The 22,581-nt window shown below is 33.7% G+C and overlaps 1 protein-coding gene across 1 annotated transcript; it reads left to right on the forward strand.

Annotated features, from left to right (window-relative positions):
- Window positions 1-5,574: 5,574 nt before the first annotated feature.
- LOC130903089 (uncharacterized) lies at window positions 5,575-6,342 on the forward strand. The gene has a single exon (XM_057815351.1). It carries the CDS (start codon window positions 5,575-5,577, stop codon window positions 6,340-6,342), a length of 768 nt encoding a protein of 255 aa, XP_057671334.1.
- The last annotated feature ends 16,239 nt before the right edge of the window (window positions 6,343-22,581 follow it).

Genomic DNA, 22,581 nt, shown 5'->3' on the forward strand with positions numbered 1-22,581 from the left:
CAACGAACGACTAGTCTTAGATATTATTCCTACAACTACTAAACTGTTAAAACTGTAAAGTAAGCCTATAAAGACTGTACATGAATGTTTAATAATATATACTAGAATATTTTGGAGGTTATAATAACAATAGACAAAAAAGAAATGTAACAGCTGACTACAGATAACAGGCGATAGTCAAAAATCAAACAACAGAATCCAAAAAGGAAGTGGATTCACGCCTGTTGAAATAAAACTATTTTGGATTTGCGCTTTTTTGAAATAAACCAAAAATTACAATATACCACAAACAAACGAAAACGTCGAGTGTCTACCAAAAACGAGCACGCTATTGTGATCAGCTGAGATGCTATCATGGCGGCAAACGTTAGTTTAGGTACGGTGCGAGAGAAAATAAGACGTGTGGAATACACAGCTCTCAGTCGCTGTACGCTTCACCTTTACTCCAAGACTCTACTAAAATCGCCCCATGAAAACTTTTTTTACAGCTTCAAGCCTCGCTTATTTCTTAATGTCACACACATATACAATCTTCTCAATGTAATTAATCAACTTTCTCTTAATCTCACGCGCTCGAGTTTTTCTATGGATCGATTTTTTTTTACTAATCACACGGGTTCCCCTCAATACACCCCACCATATGGAGAGTTCATACTTGGTAGAGGAACTTTAAGGGATGCAAGGATTCCCCCTATATAATTTTCTGACACGCTCGGGTCACTTCAAAAATCCCCGATTAGGCTCCCCTACTATTATCCATAAATTAACCAATCAATACTGAACATGGCTCACTACAACATCTAACCAATTAAAAATTAATGAAAATTCCTATAGTAACCAGAATCAATTATAAAAGTTCGCAGACAATTTGTCGAAATTTTCACCTCGAGTTTTGATTCGATGACCTTTTTCACTACAAGTGATCCTGTTAGCTCGTTCCTTAATCCAAACAAAAGATTTCGACTGATTTATAGATGACATATGTCGAGCAACTTTTGTTCATCTACCACCACATTTTTTTGACCTAAATCTGCGCAAATTAATCACATACGTTTCTTCCATATGAATATCTGTGATATTCTGCACATCCTCATAAATCCATCGATTTTACGATTATTGCCATAAACAATTTCACGTACTTGCTTAGATGAAAACTTTTCGCTAATTTGCTACCTTTCGCAATGCTTTTTTTACGAAAATTTCGTATCAAAATCAAGAGCTTTAAATCCGAATTATAATAATTTTACACGAAAATTTAATGAAACATCTACGAGATAATGGAAGACTACAAAAACAGCGAGAAAGCAATAGCCTTCGCAAAACACTTACAAAATGTTTCTCAAACAAAATATGCTTTAATAGATATGGAATCAATATAAATCGATATATGACTTTTCCTTACTAAATGGAACTTCCACTTCAACAATAACAACAAAATGAGTCCAAAACGTCATAAATCTCCTATTAATAAAAAAGTCCCCGGGCCATAGTTTAATTACTATCAAACTTCTCCAACAACGACCCTAAAAATCCATTAAAATGGTAACATTAAATTATAATGCAATATTCAGAATTGGTTATTCTCCAATTCAGTGGAAAGCTGCTGAAATAATCCTCACACCAAAACCTGGAAAAACACCTTACTTCCTATAGACCAACACCTCACTTCCAATACTGGCTAAACTGTTAGAGAATCTATTAAATTTACCAGAGAAACATCCTACCATCAAGCAAGTGCGAGAAATAACAAATCATGCAGCAGGCCTTTAATAAAGTTAAACAATTGGATCTACTTTACAAAATCAGAAAATTTTTTCCCCCTTATTCTCATATCCTACCTCGAAGATCAGTATTTCATGATTAAGTACCAAAACAAATACATCTGAACAAGATGGCGTTTTGGGCCCAATACAATATCTTCTATCTCTACACACTTAGTGCATCATAGCAATTACACTGCTTTACTAGCTTCACACCGAGATCCTCAAAATGCATTACAAATCGTTAAAGCCAAAATCGACGGGCTACAGCAATGGTTAAAATAAGGCGAATTTAAGTTAACGATAAATCTATTCACGTGTACTTCAAAAACAGACGAGAAAACCGTCCCTTCCCTACAATAAACGTATAAGAATTTATCAGAAAGTGGAAGTCAGATATTTTGGAATCTTTTTGATTAGGAGACTTCCTTGGACACCTTTAATTTAAAACTAAAAACTCAAATACAATATTGAGCAGTTGAAAAAATTAATAAAAAAATAAAATGAAGTAAAAAGACAAGATTATAAAAATAATGCACGTCAGCTGGGATAACAGCCTTCAACTGTTGCAAATGATTATATATTTCGAGGCTAATACTAATTTGCTTATCATTCGATGGAATAAATGTCACATCTTTTTTTTTCCACATTTTTCTGTGAGGTCCATAAATTCATCGTCAAAGTTTAACTTGAACTTTACTGCTCCACTTAGATTGTAGAGTAGGATTTTGATGTTGTTGACAGTTAGGTCTCCAGCTTTGGTGCCTGGTCCAATTGAGGTGTATTTCGGATTACAGTTAAAATTGCGAATAACGAGACCTAAAGGTAATAAGTTAAGATATAAAAAAATTGACAGAAAATCAGAAGCAAATGTAGCAGAAAACTGAAAATAACTCACCTGGCTCGAGAGATCCTTGTTCCATAAGGAAATGCATAGGACTGAGCGACTTAACTTCCTTCTGGAACATTCTAGACCCATTTGAAATACGCGTATCCACTAAATCGTTTCCTCTCGGGCGGGAAAATTTCTAACAGTTACGCTTTTATCTAGGAATATGCACTTAATTTTTCTGAACAGTTTGGTTACAAACATGAAAAATGTAATTCTTTCGAGTTACGCCAGTTCTCAGGAACAACGACGAGTTATCGAGAGATTTCAGACAAAAGTTTTGAGGATGATGAAAAAATGCTCCATGGTATATGTCCAGGGATTTAAAAGTCTTCTCGATTGGAGAAGAAATTAAAGTGACGTGAAAAGTACAATGAAAGACTTAATTTACAAGCTAATCTACTGGCCAAAAATTGACGTAGACTCAAAAGACCCGTATGATGTCGTAAGTAGTAGATTTTAATATATTATACATTTGGTTTTTCTGTATTCACTTACAATTAACTTATTGAACCCATTTTTTAAACAGGCGTGAGTTCTTCTTTTTTATATTTTATTACGAGTGGAAATGGGTCAAATCAGCATTTTAATTTTTGGTTTATTTCAAAAAAGCGCAAATCCAAAATTCTTTGATTTTGTTTGAAACTTTGGTTTACTTTGACCTTGGACGAATAAAAAAGATGAACCCAGTTGACATGTTTGATTATAATTGAAGCCAACTTACAGTAAACCTCAATATTGTCACAAATTATACAATTTATTTGTTTATTATCTGGATGCATGTTACGTTTCAAAAATATTTATTTATACATTGTAATATTATTAAAAATCAATCTATAATATAAAAATGAATCGCAAAATGTGTGGGTAAGCGCATAACTCAACAACGCCTGGACCAATTTGGCCAAATCTTTTTTTAAAATGTTCGTTGAAGTTCAAGGATGGTTTTTACGGCGAGAAAAATTAGAATTATTGCTGGAAAATTCCTAAAAATAGCTCTTTTCTTTTTCCCATACAAATGATTTGTAACTAAAACGTAGTCAATTTGAGCACTCACTGTTGTCTAAGCAATGTAGGTGTGTTCCTAACGTCAAAGATCATATCTATCAAAACAATGTGTGTGTGTGCGTTGGAGCACAGAATACATAGTTGGAGGAGTTTAATGTCGCGTTCCGAAACTCGCGTTTCTTTTGTAAGGTGTGTTCCTAACGTCAAAGATCATATCTATCAAAACAATGTGTGTGTGTGCGTTGGAGCACAGAATACATAGTTGGAGGAGTTTAATGTCGCGTTCCGAAACTCGCGTTTCTTTTGTATTAGTTTCGGCACGCGAGATAAAATGCAGCAGTTTCCACGTCATTACATCAGTCAAACAAAAATCGCGTTAGCAACAGTGTTTTATTATTTTTAATATCCAAACAAAAACAATTCGTACGGCTTAAAAGAATTTGACTTCAAGTCATATCAAATTAAAAAAAAAAAAGCTAATTACCGATCTAATCGTACTGCACAAGAACGTGACGACGGAAATGAACGTGAAAGAATTCGGATTTCACAAACGCGTGAAGCGCGAGCGCGACATTCAACTAATAATCGCGCAAGTTTGAATCGAGCTGCTTTCAGTTACGATGTATCAATTGATTACAGTAACTACCAATGTGTTGTTATTGGTTCTATGAACTCGGTTTGCTCACACTGTAAGGCATTAAAATACAAAAACGAAGCCAATGGATTATGTTGCGCAAATGGTAAAGTGAAATTGATACCATTGGATCCACCACCAGAACCATTGTACTCATTGGTTTCAGGAATAGGAACAGATTCTATACACTTTTTGACACATATATAACAATTGCTTTCAAATGACTTCATTTGGGGCAACAAATGTAGTTCGGGAAAATTTTATGCCAACTTTCAAGGTATGTATTATAGCAGTTACTCATAATTATTTTAGCGAACAAAATTTTCTGTCACGAAAGTTAAGATGTGTCACTTATCTTCAATTTCTTAATCATTACGAAATATATCACTTAGTCATCATATTATATGGTGATTCAGTTTCAGTGACACTTTTATTATATTTTATATATTTGATAGATATTAGTTAAAACTAAATATATACTTTTTAAGATCAAATATTATTTAAGTTTGGTCACTGACAATCCATTAATTTATACCACACCATAATATTTTTCTTATTTACAGATACAAGGGCAAATATATCACAGAGCAGGTTCACTGTTACCAGTGTCAGATAGCGACAACAAATTCCTGCAAATTTATTTTATGGGCAATTCACCACAAGAAATTCATCTGCGTTGTGCACATAACAATTTAGTAAAGAGGTCTATTATAGAACAATTACAAACTTTATTTCATCAACACAATCAATTGATTATATTGTTTAAAACTGCCCTGGATCTGATGCTATCCGATAATCACAAAATTGTAATCAGAGCTGATAAAACACCTGCAGGTCAACATACAAGACGTTTTAATGCACCAACTATTGATGAAGTTGCTATCGTTGTAGTTGGAGAAAACTTGGAATCCCGTGATATTGTTTTACATCGTCGGAATGATCAATTACAACGTATAAAGGAAACACACCGCTCATATGATGCACTGCAATATCCCATTATATTTTGGCAAGGTGAAGATGGCTACGATTTCTCAACAAAAATGATAAATCCCATTACAGGTAACTAAAATATTAGTTTAGCTATGGCGATAATATTTCAGTCATTATATTATGTATTTTAATTTTATATTTGAATGTTATTAAAACAAAATCTATTTACAGGTTCTGAAACCAACAAAAAAGTCAGTTCAATGAACTATTATTCATACCGCCTAATGATTCGGGAAAATGAAGATAATCACATATTGAAATGTCGGCGATTATATCACAAATATGTTGTTGACATGTATGTTAAAATTGAAACGGAGAGATTAACATTCATCAGGTTGAATCAAACCAAACTCCGATCTGAAGAGTATATTCACCTTCGAGATGCGATTAATACTGATGGAAATGCACAGAATGTCGGTCGGATGACTATTCTTCCAGCAACATACATCGGAAGCCCTCGGCATATGCACGAATATGCTCATGATGCCATGTCGTATATTCGTCATTATGGTACAGCAGATTTGTTCATCACATTTACATGCAATCCGCAATGGATAGAAATCAAGCAGGAGTTATTCTCTGGGCAATCACCCATTGATCGTCATGATATTACAGCCAGAGTCTTTAGACAAAAGTTGAAATCATTAATGGATTTCATCGTAAAACATAATGTGTTTGGTGAGACACGCTGCTGGATGTATTCTGTGGAGTGGCAGAAACGAGGATTGCCACATGCACACATTTTGATTTGGTTGGTTGAAAAGATAAGGCCAAATGAAGTTGATGCAGTGATATCAGCTGAAATCCCTGATGTACAAGTAGATCCTGGATTACATGAGGTAGTTATCAAACACATGATACATGGTCCCTGTGGAACTCTTAATCAAAATTCACCGTGTATGATGGATGGTAAATGTTCAAAACGATATCCACGGACATTAATATCGGAAACAATTACTGGTAATGGTTATCCATTGTATCGTCGCAGATCGACAGCAGACAATGGAAAATCAACAATTGTCAAATTAAATCAACAAGATATTGAAATAGATAATCGTTGAATTGTTCCATATTCACCCATTTTATCAAAGACATTCAAAGCACACATCAACGTTGAATCTTGCCATTCAGTGAAATCAATTAAATACATTTGCAAATATGTAACCAAAGGGAGTGATATGGCTGTGATTGGAATTGGTGCAGAGAATTCCAATGATGAAGTTACCCAATACCAAATGGGCCGCTATGTCAGTAGTAATGAAGCAGTTTGGCGAATATTTTCTTTTCCTATTCATGAGAGACACCCTTCTGTTGTTCACTTAGCTGTGCATTTAGAAAATGGACAAAGAGTGTATTTTACAACACAGATCGCAGTACAAAGAGCTGCTCAGCCACCATCTACTACATTAACCAGTTTTTTTGAGACATGCCAAAACGATGATTTCGCACAAACATTGCTATATTCTGAAATGCCAAAATATTATACCTGGAATCAATCCTCAAGGAGATTTATACGACGGAAACAAGGAAAACCAGTTCCAGGATATACAGATGTATATTCCACCGATGCGATTGGCCGGATTTATTCAGTACATCCAAGCAATGATGAATGCTTTTATTTACGACTGCTATTAGTCAATGTACGTGGCGCAACATCATTCCAACAGTTACGAACTGTTGATGGTGAATTGTGTGGATCCTACAGAGAAGCCTGTCAACGTTTGCAATTACTTGAAAATGACGCTCATTGGGATCAAACTCTCAATGATGCTGTAATATCATCACACGCTCATCAAATACGAACATTGTTTTCTATAATCATATCTACATGCTTCCCATCAAACCCAATTGATTTGTGGATCAAGTACAAAGATTATATGTGTGATGATATTTTGTATCAAATACGGAATAGAATGGGAAATCCAAATATACAAATCAGTGAAGAAATTTACAATGAAGCATTGATTTCAATTGAGGACATGTGCTTGATAATGTCAAACAAACTATTAATTCAATTAGGCCTGACCGCGCCCAATCGTCCAATGCATGACGCTTTTAACCAAGAGTTGCATCGAGAAAGACTGTATGATCTCAACGCTTTGAAAGAATTAATTCAAACAAATCTTCCACTGTTAAATGAACAACAGAAGTATGTATTTGAAACTCTTATGAAAGTAACAAATGATGAAACTGGAGGGATTTACTTCTTAGATGCACCTGGTGGTACAGGAAAAACTTTTTTGATTTCATTAATATTAGCAACAATTCGCTCACAAAATAAAATTGCACTTGCACTCGCTTCGTCGGGAATCGCAGCAACTTTGCTTGAAGGTGGCTAAAATTGCCATTAAATATGCAAAGCAATAAAACTCCAACCTGTAACGTTTCTGCAATGGCAAAGGTTTTGCAGCAATGTAAATTGATTGTTTGGGATGAATGCACGATGGCACATAAAAAATCTTTGGAGGCTTTAGACAGAACCTTAAAAGATCTACGGAGCAATAATAACCGATTTGGTGGTGCAATGATTTTATTAGCAGGAGATTTTCGTCAAACATTGCCAGTGATTCCACGATCAACGCCAGCTGATGAACTCAATGCATGTCTAAAGTCCTCCAATTTGTGGAAACATGTCAAAGTACTTCATTTAAGCAAGAATATGCGTGTCGAGTTGCAAAATGACCAATCTGGAAACATATTCTCTAAACAACTCATTGACATTGGTAATGGCAAATTACCTATAGACATGTTGACTGGCTGCATTAACTTTCCTCAAAGTTTTTGTCAGTTAACTCAATCAAAAGATGAACTTATTCAGAAGGTGTTTCCAGATGTTTCTCAAAATTACAGAAACCATGATTGGTTGAGCGAACGAGCTATACTGGCTGCAAAAAACATAGATGTAAATGAATTAAATTTCAAAATTCAAGAACAAATTACAGGCGAATTGAGGATATATAAATCAGTTGATTCGGCTACTAATCAAGATGATGTAGTCAACTATCCACCGGAATTTTTAAACTCGCTGGATTTGCCAGGATTGCCACCTCACAATCTTCAATTAAAGGTCGGATCGGTGGTTATAATGTTGCGAAATATCAACCAACCGCGTCTTTGCAACGGTACACGGTTAGCGATAAAAAAATTACTAAACAATGTGATAGAAGCAACTATACTCAAAGGAAAGTATAAAGGAGAAGATGTTCTCATAACGCGCATCCCAATGATTCCGACTGATGTGCCATTTGAGTTTAAACGACTACAGTTTCCAGTGCGGCTTACTTTTGCTATGACTATAAACAAGTCCCAGGGGCAATCATTAAGTGTTTGTGGTATTAATCTAGAAAACCCATGTTTCTCACATGGTCAATTGTATGTTGCCTGTTCCCGTGTTGGAAAACCATCAGATTTGTTTATCTATGCGCCAGGTAATCAAACAAAAAACATCGTATACCACAAAGCACTACAATGATAATAATAATAATTATTTATGATTCACATGATTAACAATAAAGCGATTACTTACTTTTAAATCCTTATATATGTTTTATTTAATTATTTTTTATTCACAACGCCCTATCACCAGGGTGACGGTTCTGTTCAGGAGAATTTTTTAAAATACGTAGGCACAAAAACTGCCACATTACAAATCTTTTTGACAGGACGAAGTCTGTCGGGTCAGCTAGTTCATTATAATGATAGGAACGGAAATGGTATCTAGTTGGAAAAATTACTTATGTTTAAGTTTTTATACGTGAAGATTAGGTGAATATAGTTTAAGTTATGAAGTAAATTTTGACAAAAAAGGTATATTTTTTATTAAATATTGATTCTTATAGTAGGTATGTACAATTATTTTGCACATTTTGTACACCTTTGATTGATGTCAGAGGTTTGAACTTAATATACCTATATGTACTTGTGTATTTTAAAATGCTCACGTACACACCACAATGTTTTATTTTGATGAATATAATTTAAACAAGCTAAATGCTTTTAAGATGTTGGCAAGTATTTGATTATCTTTTTTAATAACAAGTATAGGCACTACACCAATACTGGAAGTAGTTTACAAATAATTTATTTTTTGTAAGTGAAGACTCACATAGTGAAGTAAAAAAGTAAATTGGTGAAATGAAAGTAATATTTGGTGGAAAATAGTAATATTTTAGCTGAATAAGTCAGTTATAGTAAATATATTAAGGTTAATAAAGTTAATAAACCAACAAACTAATGTACCCAGAAGAGAAAATACTAAACATCCCAAATCCGTAAGTCACGAAATGATGTTTCCAATTCCGAATCGACTACTGTTCAAACCCAAGTAATCTCGCATCATTCAGAAGTACAAAGGAAGTGCCTTTTCAAGGACGAAAATTCGGGTGTGACGTATGGAAATCATATCAGTTATTATTTTCAAACCACGTAATTTTCCTTTAGGAACTTTGATCGGTAAAGTAGCGAAATTCCATATAGAAAAAAAAAAAATTATTCAAAACGTCTGTGCGTCGTTTCCACTCGAGATTCTTTTTCTATTATTTTTCACGTTCCGTCTCGAGTGGTAAGTGTACATGGTCATTAAGTCTCGCCGAGGGTCGAAATATGATGAAGTAATTGATACTATACTTAACAAAATGGAAAAATGACAATTGAAAAAATATTAATGATATATGAGGTTTCTAAATTAGTTCATAATTCAGAAATAAAATGCGACAGTTTCTGGTATCTAAATTCAAAGACAAAGGTCTTAAAGAACTTGTCGTAACGAACTTTGAGTTAAAATTATAAAATGCGATGGACATCCTTTATATTAGCATCTAATTGAAGTCTTTAGTGTTAATTTCTTCAAGTATTACCAGAATTTCACTTCTCAATCGAAATATTTTGATACAATTTATATCATATATAGATTTTTTTCGTATACGAAGTTTTATTGTCAATAACTTTGTCATTATCGTTTGTAATTTTATAATTGATTTTCAAAACTATACAATGACAACGACGTTTGTCTCCTTTTGAATATACGAATAGGTCCTGTTAATTGTATTTAGTGCACTAGCAGGGTACATGGATGTGCACATAGCTTCTCAACTCAGATACAGAATATTCAGGAAAAACGAGTCAACATTTGTCCATACTTTTTTTCTTTGCATCTACAACTTTTCTTGAAATAGGGTGTCCAGTAAAAATCGTCGTCTTGTGTTCTTAGTGTCTGTTTATGGAAAAAAACCTTGTTTGTCCCACCAAATCCTATATGTACCCAAAAAAGACTGTTCGTTTTTAGTATGGAACTAGAAAAATCTAGTCTTTCTGAACGCGTTAGACCTCTTACTACTGACTACTATCATCGATTAAATCAAATCTGGTTTCGTTCAAAAAAGGATAATTAGTTTAGATCTAAAATCTGGTGTTCGCATTCTATAGCCAAGCTTCTGAGAAGTATCCTGGGTATATTTGATAGTGTCCTACATCGGTTCCAGCAAGTTTAGGCGATTTGGATCATTATTTTTATAATACTATCCATTATTGGATGTTTGCGTTGAAATTTTTTTATTATTTCGTCTGTATTAACAACTTTATATCGTGTAGGTAGGTCCGTTGTTTGATATTTTGCAACCGAGACATTTTTCTTTGAAAATAGATATTCTGGACACTTATTTTTATATATTCACCTGAAAATAGACGATATTTAAGTCGTCTTGTGTTCTTAGTGTCTGTTTATGGAGAACAATCTTGTTTGTTCCACCAAATGCTATATGTACCCAAAAAAAGACTATTCCTCTTTAGTATGGAAAGACGTTTTTTGGAAAAATCTAGTCTTTCTGAACGCGTTAGACCTCTTACTACTGACTACTATCATCGAACAAAACAAATCTGGTTTCGTCCAAAAAAGGATAATTAGTTTAGATCTAAAATCTGGTGTTCGCGTTCTATAGCCAAGCTTCTGAGAAGTATTCTGGGTATATTTGATGGTGTCCTACATCGGTTCCAGCAAGTTTAGGCGATTTGGATCATTATTTTTATAATACTATCCATTAATGGGTGTTTGCGTTGAATTTTTTTTATTATTTCGTCTGTATTAACAACTTTATATCGTGTAGGTAGGTCCGTTGTTTGATATTTTGCAACCGAGACATTTTTCTTTGAAAATAGATATTCTAGACACTTATTTTTATATATTCACCTGAAAATAGACGATATTTAAGTCGTCTTGTGTTCTTAGTGTCTGTTAATGGAGAACAATCTTGTTTGTTCCACCAAATGCTATCTGTACCCAAAAAAAGACTATTCCTCTTTAGTATGGAAAGACGTTTTTTGGAAAAATCTAGTCTTTCTGAACGCGTTAGACCTCTCCAAACTACTATCATCGAATAAAACAAATCTGGTTTCGTTCAAAAAAGGATAATTCGTTTAGAACTATAATCCAGTGCCTGTGTTTTACAGGCAAGCTCCTGGGAAGTATCTTGGGAGTTAATGGTATCAATTAGGATAATGTTTAAGTCTTCTTGCTTTCCTAGTAAGGCGAGAAGACTTTTCCTCAATGGATAACCATTATCAATATTATTGAAGATTTTTCAAAAGCCAAACATTGATGAAATCTACGCTATAATATCTGATGTTTGAATTTACGAAAATAGACGTTCGGTGGTCCGAGTAGTTTTAAAATTTGAGTTGTTTTCATGTGATAAACAAAAAAACTAACAGCGACATTTGCTGCATATACATCAAATAAATTATGTCTGCTTTTACATCCGTCTGCTCTTTGAAATGATATCGACTAAAGCACACGCTATTAATTAAAATGGTGTCATGCCGAATTTGAGATTAAAAGACATTCGCTTAGTCTAATGACGTCCTCGACGCCGCCCGTCTCCGCCGCCGGAGAAGTCCCTAATTTTTTTTTTCGTTTTAACCTAGACAACCGACTGTTGATAGTGAGAACTCCAATATCGAAACGGTTGATTGTGCAAACGTGATTATTATACGAGGTTTCTTACAAAAGTTCTCATAGATATTTGGAGAATCGGAGGTTAAAAATTAAACTCGTAGATTGAATTATTTTACAATTTTCTTATTTTATTGTGCGACCAGTAAAAACCACTTGGAAGCTTATTCTGTAGAATAAACTAAGGTCTCGTAATATATGTCCATTCCGGTCAGAAATACCGAGCTCGAGTCTACAACTGCTTTTCTATATTTAACAACGACCGTCTGCCGTTTTTTATCCTTTTCCTTTTTGCCATCATTCTAGGTTATTATGTCCCATAAAACGTTAAACTCATTCGAAATAATAATCTCCATGTTTATTAGAGACGAAAAGCACAACGGGTGGTAGAGAGAGCTGCATAATCTCGACGTATTTATATATATTCCCTTAAGGGCTCACGGAGGTATTATCTTTATATTTTTCCGTATTTTGTGCTTTGCCATAACTTTTCTACGTCGGAATAGATGAATTGGTAGTTAAACAATGTTTGTATGTGTTTTTTTTGGTTGTTTTTTACGATACAAGATGATCAATTAGATTACGTAAAATTTCTTTAACGAATTTTTCTAAAACTATTACTACTTGGAGATAAAAATGTCATCGAAAAATAAGTAACGAAAATGTTAGTCTCGTCAAATCCTAACAACGTCCACAAACTCATTGTCTAAAAAAGAAACAAAATTTTTATATCTCTTTATTGGGGTGGTTTACTCCCCTTGAGGTTTTTGCTGCAGTTTTTTTTTTGGTCCTGTCTTCTCCTTCAATTCGATTTCTACAGGTATTTCCTCATCTGTCTTTGTTTCTAGCTCATAGACCATAGAGGTATCTATTATTCTTCTTACAAATTCTCATTATGTTTCTCGCCAAATTTAGTCTTTTCTATACTTCACATTTTCTCCTCCCAGTTCTTCCTCTATTTCTTTATTTTTTTGCAATCTTCTTCTTCTTCTTTTTTATGTATGACGGTTGTTGCGTACGCAATCTTAATAATTGTCAACAGCTTTTTGTTGCGACTAATGCGTCTTAGTACTTCGTCGTTGGTGATTCAGTCAGTCCAAGGTGTCTTCAAGATCCGTCTATAGAGCCGTGTCTCAAATTGTTTGATCGTATGAGCTATCCAGGTGAAAATTTCTTTTTCTACAGAAGGACTGACCACAAATAACATTCCATGAATCCTATTCAGACGTGTAGGTTTAGATTTATGTTTGCAAACATTGACAAATACTTTTCGAATCATTTGATCTTGATTTCTTCATCTACAGTTTCAAATGAGTATTTCTGTGTCCTTATACAATATACAGTACGATGTGATGTAATCAGAGAAACTGAAACTGCAGTTCTAGGACTTTAGGAAAGTAGGACTTATAAACTAGCGGGAAAAAAACGAAAAACAGGAAGTTGTTGAAGGAAATGATCGAGGATTTTAATGTAATTATAATATTGAAGATAGATTCGACGTTTATGTGTGGATTTCGATTCAAATGTGTTTTTTTTTGTCTTCCAATTACCTGGAACCGCGTATGTTAATATAATGGACCTGATAATGACCCTTTTCTTACATTTGCATTGTGCAAATACGGCAAATTTATGCATTAAATTTGCTCTCTTCTATTCAGAAGTTCCCTCATTTTTCAACATTTTACACAAATATTCTTTCGTTTCCTAAAAATAATTCTTAACACACAAAGTGATTTGCGAAATCTAAATTTGTATTTACATTAGATACTTTTATTTTGAGGAAATCCATTTATTTTTATTAGCATTTTTAGACCACGCAATCCGATTCAAACAGTGTCTAATTGAATCTGACACCGCTCAGACGTATAAAAGAGAAGAAGGATATTTCGAGGTTATGATAAGTATGTTGGATACAAATAATCAATTGTAATAAATAAAATGTTTTTTTGAGGTTAAGTTAGTTAAATTTGACATCAACGTCGTTCGTATGTCAAATATTGATATAAATTGAAAACCGATATGTCTAGATTGAGAAAAGAGAAGCGTTGCTTTTGCGATGCAATTAAACCGGGTCCTTTGAGTTATAAACGCAAAATTATGGAAAATTTGAGAAATGAGACACCCGCTACGGATAGTAATAACGATTGTAGTAGCATCCCAACGAGTTCGAGCGCTAGAGATAATTCTAAACCAACACCCGAAGCTACCAAAGAAGAAAACATCAAACATCGAAGAATGAAGAGATTTAAAATGCAATCGGACGGTGTTATTACATCTATTAATTGCGGTACGTCTGAAGATAATGAATTTTCTTATAAAAAAGACAATGTTAAGGATAAAACTAAGAATAGCGAAAGAGTTTTGTTAATTGAAGCACAAAATGTAGATATTCAGAATCATTATTATACAATTTCTTAAACTATTTCGATTATTCGTATTTACTACCAACTCCAGGAGTTTCTTTTCCAGCCTTTTTCAAGGTAAGTTCATCCTCAAACTTACTCTTATTTACCGATACTTTCCATTTGTACCTAACCATAGTTATTAACCTCTAGTTTCTCACCCCTTTTCTTTCCAAATCAATCTTCACATCATCTAATATCTTTAGATCATTATTCTCGATCATCCAACTTTTATTTTCATTCTTTTCTTTCATTGTTTCTAACATAAATGTAACATAAACTTTTGACTTTAAACAGCCCCTCAAAAAAAATTCGCAGCAGTTAAATTTGGTGACTTATAACCTATTTCGAATTTTCCAAAACTTGAAAAAAACTCGTGGGGGTACATGATAGATTTTTGCTCAAAATTACATTATAACAGACTACAAAAATATTTTTCGTACCGTATGTTTGGTACAATAAACTCTATTTGTAGAAAAATCTGCGGGACTTTGAGCCGTAAGGGATTTTGAATTATTATAAATGTAATAACGAGGGAAACTATTAGTTTTTGTATGCACAACTCCGCGCGCGATTTCCCAGGTAGCTGTGTCAGAAATATACGTGACCACAAAACTGCATTTTCCAACTATCATATCGCTTGTCCAGTTCAAGACTGGTTTATTTCAAAAAAAGCGATTTCTCAGGAGAGCTGATTAAAGTTTATGCTTTTCTCTTCAATTGATATCCGATGATTGCATTATCCGAATTTTTTAAATTTTGCACGAATCATCACAATAAAAGTACCCCTCTATAGATTTACAGAGGTTTTCCCCTCTCTCTATACTATTTATTTTATGAGTAATTATGAGCAAAACTGCAAGATGATCCTATCTTGCACCGAAATATTTCAGGTTTTTATGGATAACTCCAGTTATTAATCATTCAAAAGCTGTTTATTTTTTATGAAACAAGTACAAAAATAAGAACAAAAGTGTAAAACATAATAAATATCTTCATGAATTCAAAAATCCTTGAGACTAGTGAGACATTTTTAGTGAAAAAAAGTCATGAGTCTTCATTCTCAGTGGTAACTACGTCTTTCTTCAGACTAGGTAGGCACTCTTATCACAAATTGTAGACAAAAAAAACATTTTCATTATTTTAAGATAATCACAGCTTATTACAAAATATGACTTTGTACAATAAATGCATGTAAAACTTTATATCTAGATACTACAAAAAGAGAAAAAAAATACTGTGCCAATTCGTTTCCTACTGAAGGAACTCAACAATACAATTACTTGGAAAAAAATGCATGTAAATACTTTTACAACTAGATACTTAAAAAAAGAGAGAAAAAAATACTGGGCTAATTCGTTTCCTGTTGTAGGAAATCAACAATACAATTGCTTTGGAAAAAAATGAAAATAATAATAACAGTATAAAATAACAAAAATTGTAGGAAAACCAAGGAAGCGATTAGTTTGCACCTTTTATAATTTTGTAAAACTCTTTGTAACACAGAGGCATGACAGCTACACCAGTGGTTTTTTTCTGGAAAAGAGAAAGTAATGCTTCTTTTTTTTTATTAGTGATGCTCGACTTTCTTGTATAGGCCTTGGAGAGTGTTACAGTTGGAGTGAAACTGAAACTACAAGAAGCAGATGAACTGCTTCGACGTTTCTTGTTCTGGTTTGCTATGTTGATAGATTTGAAATCTTGCTGAGAGAATGATGTTTTATATCGAAAAAATCCAGGCTCATCTTTGTGGGTCTCAATCACACAGATATCAGCGATTGGTACCTTAACACCGTCTTCATTGAACAAAGCGTCCTTTATTGTCAAGTCAGCTGTCAGCTTTGCTGGAGGTGTCTTCTTTGCTTGTGAGATGATAGAAATATAATTTTCTGGGACGTAGATAGGTGAGGCTTTTCTATATTTCTTTATAGCCCGTTCTATAACAGAGTGAACGTTGTCGCCCTCGTTTTGAGTGTGTCCAGTTACTAGGAATTTGTGCGCTATAGATCTGATATTTTTAAGCTCCCAAGTGGCAAACATGAACAGGGCAAAAATAAACCGGTTTTTTTGCTGACCTCCGCAGTTATCACTGTAAAAAATGACATCAACTGGGGTATTGACAGTTCTGTTTAGGTTTTCGAGGTATAACCAGATGCAACTGCCAATTTCGTTGGCACCCCGTTTTGCTTGGCCTTCATGCCACATGTAACAATATGTCTTCTTGGACTTTAGCTCATACATAGTGAAGTTATACACGTTTAATTTGGACACGTAATAAAAGGCTGATGATTCTCCTTGAGGGCAAGGCAGGGAAGTTTGTAGATCAAAAACGGTCACAATTTTATCTAATCCTTTATCTGTATCTTTTTCTAATCGAGCCATCTACTTTTCTCTTAAATGCTCTTGGTAATTATCTTCGAGCTGTGCTTTCTCAGATTCAGAGGCGTTCAGCAATGTTGAACTCGGTGTTGAATATGAAGACGTACATTGAATACTTAACGAATGGCTGGCTTGCCTCTTTCTGGACCTCGACATAATCACGATGCAGATCTGCAATAGACTTTCCTCCTTCAATGTACTCCTTTTTACTATTCGATCTGCAGTAGTGGCTTTCGAGGCGAGGTATGGAGTTGATGTGATTTTGTACACCTTCCTTCATCTCAGGTGGAAGAGTGGGTTGCTTATGGTGTTTTCCTCTTTGGTCTGATTCAAAAATACCACCAATGTTGGATTTTTCTTTTCTTATCGCAGTGTTGAGAGCTCGAGCACTGATATTGAGAGTGGCCAAGAAGAAGATCTTGCATACACGTATTTTTTTCTTATCAATAGTAAAATAAAATACTTTGTTAAGGGCTCTTGGTGTTTTATCTAATCGGCCGTAACGGTATCAGGGGGTTGATTTCAGAAAGACAACTGTTTAAGAACGCTCTTTGCAAATGGATATTGAGAGGTTCCAGTATTTAGTAAAAATTTCTATGCGCGTTTCCTCGCTTATGTTGGCTGCACAATGAAAGCGACATTTAGTTTCATTGCACGGTGGCTGTACCTTCCTGGCTTCCCTCAACTTGACGAATTTTTCTTTGGAGCCATCAGGATTTTTCCGCACTCCCAATGATTCGTAACTTCTTCCAGATATCTCCATAATAGATCACTTACCAAGAACAATATTACTAAAAATTTCAGTGTTAAAGAGGGCTATCTCAGGTTGTCTCCAATAATTTCTGGAAATTTAAGAGCTAAAGAGGGCTATCTAAAGTTGGCTCTTCCTTGAAGAGGATAATCTAGAGGGAAATAAGTTAATTTACCATTCAAAATAGAGCCATTATCATAATAGTTCAGTTTTGTACTAAAGATTGATATGAAAAAGTTACTTACTGTCGGTTTATCACATAATAACCCACTATTCCACAATAGAACTCCACTCTCTCTATGTGTGGCAAGGATCAAAACTGAAATGATTCACTCTTGCACTGCCCCCCCTCCACAAATCAAAGATGGCCCACTTACATGCACTCCTTCTAGGGGTGATCCACTAAGTTTTTTAAGAAACGGTCTTACACAGAGTTAGTAGAGGCAATTTGAAGATAATTCATGCAAAAAACTGAAAATCGCTTTATTTTGAGTTAGACTAGTCTTGAACTGGACAAGCGATATGTTAAGTCAAGGAATCAATCCGATGAGTTTTAAACACGAAAAAAAAAGGATTATGATAGAGTGTCTTGATAAACTCCACTTTAGTAATGAAAATAATGAATTGTGATTTTCTGCATTAGAAGATAATCTGTAAAAAATACATCGAGGGAAAAAGAAGACATGTACTCAAAAGTAAAAGGAGTAACAGAAAGAGACATATTCAAAATTATACTTATCTACAATTATTCTACATATCTCATAACAGTAAAGGGTGACACAGAGTTGAAAAGCTAAGAACAAATGTGGAAAACATTGAGAAATACGGTCCCCTCAAAATTCTTTATACATATAATTAATATTAATTAGATACCTTCCATACAACAGCTGTAACCCTACATTTTGATGTTTAGGTCTTTTTTTGAGAAGAATAATGTTCCCTTTTCGTTCTCTCAACGTTTTTGCTTCTATTAGAATGATATGATAACAACATACTTTCAACTGGTTGTTGAGGTGCTAAAAAAATAAAACCTAAGTGTGTGGATATGTCTCGTTGGAAACTGCATTACCTCACCCAATTCAAACAAAAATGTTTCTTGAATATTCAACAACTCTAAATACCTTTGACATGGTGTACAATAAACCATTAAGTGGCATTACAATGTATTCGCTAAGCTAAATTTACACTCAACTAAGTCATATGCATACAGGACTTTTCAGGAAAATTCTTCATTTTTCATTCAGTTTCATTGGCAGATATAGTGTTGAATTTGTACAAAGTGATTAAAGTGATGAAATGGTACTTAAGTGACTTGAAAGTTCTTATTCAAAACTGATAAGACAATAATTTGAAATAATGATGGAAACATGACATAGCTAAAGTTATTTTCTTCAGACTAGTTTGAGATTTTCAAAGGAAGTCACCTAAAATACTTAACAAAATATATGATTTAATATCAAATATTGTTGAGCAACTAATAATTATTTTGAACAAGAGTAAATTTATTGGAAAAATATTAATATTTAAAGAAACATCAACTCATCAATTCATTGTAAACTACAAGTTACTTATTCTTCACAATTGGGGTAGAGTTCCTTTGAAGAATGTAACCAAGCAAAAATTACTCAATATTTTATTTTCTTACCTCAGAAATATGAATAAAAGAAGTAAGATGGGTCAGAACAATACGAGGATCTTTTCTATCACATATTTATTGTGCAGAAATACCACAGTTCATTTGAATGATCTTTATCTTGCAAATCCATAAGGTAGGTACTCCAAAGCTACTAAAGGTCCCCATGTGAATCCATAAAAATGCTTCTATTATATCAATCATTATATATAGGTAAATATTTAAAAAAAGTGTTGTTGGGGATTGTTTTAATCAAATTTCCAAAAATATTATCTAAATGATAGAATCACTGCAAAAATCTTCAAAGCGGTTCTATTCTTACTACTTCAATAATCTAATTCTTTTTTTGTAACTGGACATTAACAGACATTACAATACAAACTTCCAGGCCCAGTTCAGATCAAGCTACAATAGTGAAATTGATGAATATGTTAGAGTACGTACAATTCTTCTTTATTCTTGCCAATATCTTGAAAACATTTAGCTTGTTTACATAAAACATTGTAGTGTGTACGTGAGCATTTTCAAATACACAAGTACGTATAGGTATATTAAGTTTAGGTATACTGTCGGTTTATCACATAATAACCCACTATTGCACAATAGAACTCCACTCTCTCTATGTGTGGCAAGAATCACTCTTGCACAGCCCCCCCTCCACAAATCAAAGATGACCCACTTACATGCACTCCATCTAGGGGTGATCCACTGAGTTTTTTAAGAAACGGTCTTGCACAGAGTTAGTAGAGGCAATTTGAAGATAATTCATGCAAAAAACTGAAAATCGCTTTATTTTGAGTTAGACCAGTCTTGAACTGGACAAGCGATACTTTAATAATCATGTCGAAGCTGCGATCAAAGCACTGCTACTAAAAGATATAAAAACGGAACTTAAATTTTGCATATACCTCGTAGTATTCAAAGCCTCGTGATATTTCTGACAATTCCGGTATTAAGTTTAATCACAAATTCAATCGGATGAAGATTTAAATTAATTAAATTTTGAGTCTTAAACTGGTATTTGTTTAAACGTAATAGCACCCCAAAAGCCGTTGGGTTATAAAACGACGACGCGCAGTCATATTATTTTTAAATTACCCAATCAAAAAAAAAAAAGAATTGAATAATTGACGTTTCATGAACAGAGACGATTTTTCAAATTTCAAAAATGTTCATTTGTAGATTATTTAAACCTACGAACTTTTGATTTGAGGTTAACTCAATAATTAAATCACCCCGCGTTGTTCAAAACGTACCGTTTTGATACTGAATTCGAGCTTATGACGTTATTAAGCTTTATTTTTGATAATGAGGACAGTTGAGCTTTTGTACTGTACAATTGATCTCGAAATAATGATTGAAATTGTACTTTTAATTAATTAAAGAGAATCCAAAGGAGCTGATATCAGATCTCATCCGAGTTTGTGTGTAGTTTTGCCCGTTTCTCCAAGGATATATTCAAAAGAGAATTCTCTCGTGTTTCAATACGAAATTGTTTGTAATGCAAATTCAGTTTTATTATAAAATTTCGTTTCTATATACGTGTATTATAATCAATTTTAATCTCAAGACTTCCTCGAAGAGCTCCATAATAAAAACATCTTATTGTTCCCCATATGGGATTTTACGATGTGTCCAGTATAGGCCCAGACTTGGACCAAGTGTCCTAAACTTGGTGGGACTGTGATTTAAACCCGGTTGGGATAACGTATAACTATCATTTATGTATCCCAATAAAGTTGGGATAAAGGATAACCATCATTTATGTATCCCAATAAAGTTGGGCTAAAGTAAAACTATCATTTGTGTATCCCCAGAAAGTTGAGCTAACGTATAACTATCATTTATGTATCCTAATAAAGTTGAGCTAAAGTATAACTATCCCAATAAAGTTGGGCTAAAGTATAACTATCATTTATGTATCCCCAGGAAGTTGGGCTAAAGTATTACTATTATTTATGTATCCCAATAAAGTTGGGCTAACGTTTTTAATAAAGTTTTTTTTTGAGAGTTATTCACTACGCATAACATATTGTGGTGTTTGTTGATTTATGTATGTCAAACGATTTGACCATACATTCCTCAATTTTTTTTCTTTGGTTCAACTTTTTTTATTTCTTTTTTATTTACTCAATGCGTCTTTCTCGCGCGTTTTCAGTTTGTGGTTTAACGAAATGGGTCATGTGGATAGTTTTTCATTGTAATTTCAACTAAACACTGTCCCAGTTCTACCAGAAGATTACGTAGTTTAGGAGTTATTCCCGTCGCCACGGCCGTTTAAGGGGATCATCTTCATCGGAAAACCGTAAAATAGCCGCATTACAACGAAGTCCCGTATCACCTTCCAGACCATTTCCGTTTTATCGTAAGATATATGGAATATACGTCAGAAAGTAACTTTTTTTTAATTCTTTCAATTTGGACTCGCATAATATTTTACCAATAAAACGATTGTCGATGTGATTACGAAAATAAATATATTGTATGAAAGGAATTCATATAAAACGACGATTTTTATAATGATAATCCACTGAAATGTTTACCTGCAGTTTTTGAAGACGACAACATAGATATATAAAGGCGAATCAATCAGTGTATTTGTGAATGTTGTCGATTTAGCTGAGGAAGCTTTACAAAGTCTTCTTCAAGATCAAAAATCCATAGTGATTCTACGAGGTCCAGATTCGAACAACTTTATTCAACAAAATCCCCACCTAGAGCAGTTTTTCCAAGACTTATTCGACAGGTAGAGTTTCACAGAACTTCAAGACAGTTTTATTTAGAACATGGTTCTGTTTTGTAGTTAAAACTTTCATTCATTCGACGTAGAGGTGGTTTTCCTTTGGTTTTGTAACAATTTTGATATATTCTTCTTTGAAACCAATTGGTGAGTCGATTGCTTATCACTTTTTGAAAAGAGAAATCACTAATTGAGTCGCTTTGCGTGACTGTTCAGTGGTTTACGTTCATTTTCCAAATATTACGAAGATAGGAACGAAATTTTTAATAACTTGATGACTGTTTTATCATTTTCGAGTGTCGTTTCAAATCCGAATGTTATATGCAAATCAATATTATACCCCGTATGGATATTGAGGATATTATTTCAATTTTCATATTTATGCATGCGAACTTTTTCTTTAACAAAACATTGAAGTATCTATTGAAAGAAAACCAAATAAATATCTA

Source organism: Diorhabda carinulata, chromosome Y (genome assembly GCF_026250575.1).
Source record: "Diorhabda carinulata isolate Delta chromosome Y, icDioCari1.1, whole genome shotgun sequence".
NCBI lineage: Eukaryota > Metazoa > Arthropoda > Insecta > Coleoptera > Chrysomelidae > Diorhabda > Diorhabda carinulata.

Bases quoted from the DNA above. Each gene is read 5' to 3' on its own strand.
- LOC130903089 (XM_057815351.1), top strand. From the start codon at position 5,575: ATGTATGTTAAAATTGAAACGGAGAGATTAACATTCATCAGGTTGAAT.